This window comes from Sorex araneus, chromosome 5 (assembly GCF_027595985.1).
Source record: "Sorex araneus isolate mSorAra2 chromosome 5, mSorAra2.pri, whole genome shotgun sequence".
In the NCBI taxonomy this organism is placed as follows: Eukaryota; Metazoa; Chordata; class Mammalia; order Eulipotyphla; family Soricidae; genus Sorex; species Sorex araneus.
In genome coordinates this window covers 108987026-108993025 of record NC_073306.1, presented here as the reverse complement: position 1 = coordinate 108993025, position 6000 = coordinate 108987026, and the positions used below count along the sequence as shown (strand labels likewise).

General features: G+C 42.2%; 1 protein-coding gene across 3 annotated transcripts in view; it reads right to left on the bottom strand.

The window, feature by feature from the left end:
- Nucleotides 1-401: 401 nt before the first annotated feature.
- The window catches only part of CCAR1 (cell division cycle and apoptosis regulator 1), a 57888-nt gene continuing 52289 nt past the window's right edge, over nt 402-6000 (bottom strand). For all 3 annotated transcript variants that reach the window (XM_055139075.1, XM_055139074.1, XM_055139076.1), the window contains 4 exons: nt 4544-4664; nt 4268-4453; nt 3773-3978; nt 402-1221 (listed from right to left, as the gene is read on the bottom strand). In XM_055139075.1, coding sequence (XP_054995050.1) covers nt 1162-1221; nt 3773-3978; nt 4268-4453; nt 4544-4664 — 573 coding nt within the window. In that variant the 3' untranslated portion in view covers nt 402-1161. The remainder of the gene's footprint in view (nt 1222-3772; nt 3979-4267; nt 4454-4543; nt 4665-6000) is intronic.

Genomic DNA, 6000 nt, shown 5'->3' with positions numbered 1-6000 from the left:
GGCTCCGGGTTGCGGAACTGGAACACATCTGAGCCGCGCGGCCGCGCGACCTTTTCTAAAAACTGAAAATATACAATCTTTTAATGACAAACCAATTATCAAATGCTTCCTTAGTAGGGCTGTCTTCCCTGGGGGGAAACTCCAACAACAATAATGAGTTTTGTTTTGCAATATGGAATGTAATCAAGGTAGAGAGAAAATGAAGTGAAATTCATCAGTCATACAGTTGAGGGGGGGGCAGTGGCGGGGGGTATACTGGGGATTTTGGTGGTGGAATATGGGCACTGGTGAAGGGATGGTGTTTGAATATTATATAACAGACATAAACCTGAAAACTTTGTAACTTTCCACATGGTGATATAATAAAAATTTAAAAAAAAAATTGACAGAAGTGCGCAGACTAAAAAAAAATTACTTTAATTAAACAACACTTAACTTAAACATCATACTGACATCTACTGGCTTGATACTAAACTGTACATTAAAATATGCTGCATTAAAAAAAAATCCTCAAAATTAGAATATCGGAGGTGTAATTGGAAAGTAGCAACTGAAAGCAGCAACAGTAACATCATTAGTTTTATGTAAAGCCTAACCTAATAACAATAGTGATGTTGACTACTTTCTTACTTTCTCATGTACTGGTTTGCATAAATCGAATTTTTCATGAATGCTTTTATAGAAGCTGAAAGGGGAATTTTTAATTAGTAAAGAATTCTAGTTCAAAAACCTTGCAACAATTAAAGCAGCATGCTACTGTATGATTTATACTGAACATTTAAGACTAAAAAAATAAAATTAAAACCTAATCATTCTATAAATAAATTTTTAATTCTCTAGGTAATAAAAGACATTTGGTAATTACTGTCAATTAAATTGATGAACTTTATTGGGGTTAAAACTATAACAAAGTTCATCCTAAAAAACATTTTGCGATGCAAAATTACTTCACTCAAGGAGTGTTTTAATAATTTGAATGCTGGAATTACAAGCAATTTTCAAAAGCAGAGACTCTCACATTCATAAAACTTTATACATCATTTGAACTAACAGATATTTATACTACTAGAATCAAACATGCATCACTTCCAAACATTCTTGTATCATGATTTTTATATATTACACTATTTCACACCATTCCTCATCACTATATGCATTTTATCATACACTGGCACCATTCTCCTTCGATTTCTGATCTTTATCTTCATTCTTCACATTATCCTATAAAACAAGAGAAAAAGAAAATGTACGTCTTTAAATTCTTCTAAGTTCAAGACAGTGAACATAAGGTAAACAGATAATCTAGAGTGTTAACTTTAATCATCTATAGGAAGTTGATGAGTGAAGGAAACTATAAAACCCTCTCTAGAGCTGGAGAGGTAATACAGAGGGTAGGGAGTTTGTTTTTGCCTGAGCCAAGCTGTCCAGGGTTTGATCCATATGGCCCCTGAGCACTGCCAGGAATAATTCCTGAGTGCAGAGCCAGGAGTAAGCTCTGCACATAGCTAGGTGTGGCCTCCAAAACCAAAAAAGAATCACTTCTAGTATTTAGGCATATAAGCTATTTGTAAGCAGCATGAGGAATTAATAGATTCTGGTTACTAAAAATAACACATGTATTTTTGGGAGCAGTATTCCTGGGTCCGTATGTGGTGCCAGGGACAAAAGCAGGGTCTACTGGATGCAAGGCAAATGTTTATCTGCTACACAGGAGATAGATGCAGTTGACCTGGCACCATGTTTCTCTAAGCATAAGGCACAACTGGGGCAGACCAGGTAATCCTTGGCAATGCATGGACCGAGAAGTACCACCTCCCCAGGCTCTTGAACTCAAAGTAAACCAATGGCCTAACTGGCTGAGAATTATCAGAAGGAGCCTACAAACTGCCCTTGCCCCAAAAGAAATTGCCTCCATGCGTTAGGGCCCCAGATTCAATCTCTGGCAAGACAAATACAAAAGCTACAAAATAACAGAAAAGTAAAGACTAGGGGCTGGAGCGATAGCACAGCGGGTAGGGCGTTTGCCTTGCACTCGGCCGACCCGGGTTCAAATCCCAGCATCTCATATGGTCCCCTGAGCACCGCCAGGAGTAATTCCTGAGTGTAGAGCCAGGAGTAACCCCTGTGCATCATCGGGTGTGACCCAAAAAGCAAAAAAGAAAAGAAAATTAAAGACTAGAGAAATAAAGACTAGTAAGGCACTTGCTTTGCAAGTGGCTGACCAGGGTTTGATTCTCAGTATCTCATATGGTCCTCCCAAGCACTGCTAGGAGTAATTCCTGAGCACAGAAGCAGGAGTAACCCATGGGGCTGGAGAGATAGTACAGCAGGTGGGGAGCTTGCTTTGCATGCGGCTGACCTGGGTTTGATCATTAGCATCCCATATGATCCTCTGAGCATCACCAGCAGTCATCCCTAAGTGCAGTCAGGAGTAACCTCTGGGTATCGCCAGGTGTGCGCTGGTTATTCCCTGCCACTCCAGGAAAACCCCCTGAGCACTGTGTGGCCCCAGAACAAAGTAAAACAGTAATAGAAAAAAGAAATTAAGAGCTTCTTGAGAATAGCAGTGCTTGGAGCTGGGGAAAAAGCTCAAAAAGGGGGCTGGAGCGATAGCACAGTGGGTAGGGCTTTTGCCTTGTATGCGGCCGACCCGAGTTCTAATCCCAGCATCCCATATGGTCCCCTGAGCACCGCCAGGGGTAATTCCTGAGTGAAGAGCCAGGAGTAACCCCTGTGCATCACCGGGTGTGACCCAAAAACAAAAAAAACAAAAAACAAAAAACAAAAAAAAAAAAGAAAAATCTCAAAAAATAGGAAGTACATGCCTTACAGTGGGAAGCACCTCCCAGCCCCCATGCATTGCCCGACCCTGGTCCTGGTGTTCCCAGCAACACTGTTATGAGGGGTGACCAACAGAGCTGCACAGAGTATCACTGGGATTGGACCCCGGCCCAGAGCACCACTGGAGAGGACCCTCTTAAATCTGGAGAGATAGCACAGAGAAAAGTCTGAAGTTGCCTGCGAACGGGGAGTGGGGGGTGTCAAACAGCAGCCTGCACACACAGGGCCAAAGAGCACAAAGAGGAGGAACGAAGGGCACAAGAGATCAGACAGTATGGAAGGTGCTTGCACTGCATGCAGCCAACCTGTGCTTAATCCTCCGTACCCCATTTGGTACCCCACGCCTTGTCAGGAGTGATCCCTACCCACCCCCAGGTGTGGCCCTAAAACAACAAAGGGGAAAAAAAGGGACTGCAGGATCTGTCAGTTTGATCCCATGCGTCCCCAGCACCAGTGACCCTGCGCATCTAACCAGTACTTACATATCAGGCCGAGCACAGAGGCAAGTAGTGCCCGAAGTGGCCAAATGAACCCAGTTTACTCGTATGATCTATTTTGACAACCCAACTAAATTCTACAAAAATTACAAGCTCTGGGAACTGTTTTAGACTCAAAGAACAGATTGCTAGATAGTTCTTTAAAACACCCTAAGCGCTCGGGGCTGGAGCGATAGCACAGTGGGTAGGGCGTTTGTCTTGCACTCGGCTAACCCGCGTTCGATTCCCAGCATCCCATATGGTCCCCCAGCACCGCCAGGAGTAATTACTGAGTGTGTGAGCCAGGAGTAACCCCTGTGCATTGCTGGGTGTGATCCCCCACCCCCAAAAAAAGCCATAAAATACTCTAAGCACTTACTAACAATAAAACTGCCAGAAATACATTTTTAAATAAAAAGAAACCACAGAAACGTTATAAACACAAAACAGCTAACCTTCTTGAGAACTGTGTGAATATCATCCATTACTGTGGATAAGTTTCTGATTGTCTTATTCAGTTGGTTTTCAAATTGCAAATTCAGGTTTTCTGAAACCTTTAAGTTTTCTTGTAACTGACTAAGGTCCTTTTTAACTTCTCTGAGTTCACCGGAGAGGTTTTTGTTGGAATTCTCCAAATTTAATATGGTTTTCTCATCTTCATCTGTTAAAAAATAAACATGAATTTATCATTCCCATACCTAACACCTCTAATTTAACTGTGCACATACCCTTGTGGAATATGTGCGGTGGGCCAGAGAGACAATGCACAGTGCTGAGCACATACTCTGCAAATAGGACGACCAGGGTCGATCTCTGGCACTGCAAGATTCAGCACAGAGCCAGGAGTGAACCCAGAGCCCAGAGTTGGGAGTAGCTCCTGAGCACAACCCATTTGTGACTCAAAGACAAAACACAAAACAAGACGGACACTTACTATGCAGTTTACTTACCTGTTTTCTCTTCTAATAGCTGCAGCTTCTGTTCTACTTCAGCTCTTACTTTTTCGCTCTTTTCTAATTTTTGCAATAGGCTTCCTACATCTACCATTGCACCATTATACACAATAAGGCCAACATTTTCTTCTACGTCCTTTAACTCTTGTTTTACTGTTGGTGTTGGCAGTAACAACCGGTTTCCTATAACATAAAGACACCATGTTTTAGAAAGGTTTAAGTGATACTATTGTTATAAAATAGTCAGATCTTAAAAAACTAATAAATTCAAACCTAGCATGTCCTCCTGTAGAGCTTCAGATTCCTCATGGTTTTCTTCATCTTTTGAGGTGTCTGTTAATTTCCGGTAAAAGCAAGATTCACGGAGTACTACTTTATTAAGAAGCTTCTTGACCTGTTTTTATAAAGGCAAATAAATATAAGATGAATATAAGATGGATATGAATATAAGATTTTTATTTTTCTTTAATAACTTCTAATTTTCACAGATGATAAGTATCAATGGCATTTGTTTACTCAGGTTTCTTTCTCATTCCCACCAAAACGGGGCTCTTTTCAGTCTCCATTTTCTATAAACCTAAAATCCAAAATATCATTTGGAAAACAATGTTAAAAGTCTGACACTGATATAAAGACTAACATATGCACAAAAAGTATATGTACAGGGGCTGGAGCAATAGCACAGTAGGGTAGGGCATTTGCCTTGCATGCGGCTAACCCAGGTTCGAATCCCAGCATCCCATATGGTCCCCTGAGCACCGCCAGGGGTAATTCCTGAGTGCATGAGTGCAGAGCCAGGAATAACCCCTGTGCATCGCTGGGTGTGACCCAAAAAGAAAAAAAAAAAAGTATATGTACAGGGGGTTGAGATCAGTAGGTATGGCATTTGCTTTGCACACAGTTGACCTGAATTTGATTCCTGGCATCCCATATAGTACCACCAAGCGATAGTGGGATTAATTTCTGTGTGCAAAGACACAAGTAAGCCCTGAGTACTCCTGGTATGGGCCCCAAACAAAAATACACACACACACATATGTATATGTACAATGATGCTTATTACAAGCATAGCTTTTAAAATCCCAAATGGGAACCACACAGTAACCTCGACCAGGTCAGGCAATTACAGCACATCTGTATCTGTGATTCCCAAAGTGGGGAGTACCGACTCCTGTGGAACACTGTGACTATGTGGGCCTGAGCTACCTTTTGCTTAAAGGATGAAAATTTCCAGGGAAACGCCTGCTCTTTGTCATAGGATCAAATGCAGTCAGACAACAACAACGTGATGGGTAAGAAAGAGCATTCAAGTGGTGGAGCACATGCCTAGCATGTGCACCCATCTGAGACATATCTCCTGGACCATAAGCCACCCAAATGCCTCCTACCTCTAACACCACCAAGGTCCTGGTAGTTCCTGAGCATCATTTGGATGACACTGGGGGTTCAAGCACCACACAGCCTGCCTGAACACTAAACAAGCATCTGGGAGTGACTCAATTTGAGTATCACCGAGGATGGTCTCTATTTAAAAACCGATAATAAGGGGCCAGAGCATTAATATAGTGCTTGCCTTGCATGAAGTCGACCCTGGTTCATCTCCAGAACTCCAATGGTTGCCCAAGCCCGCCAGGATGACACCCAAGCAGAGCCAAAGCACTGCTGGGTGTGGGTCAAAAACCAAAACAAAGAAGGTAGAAGGTAACTTACTCGTTAGGCCTGAAGACCGA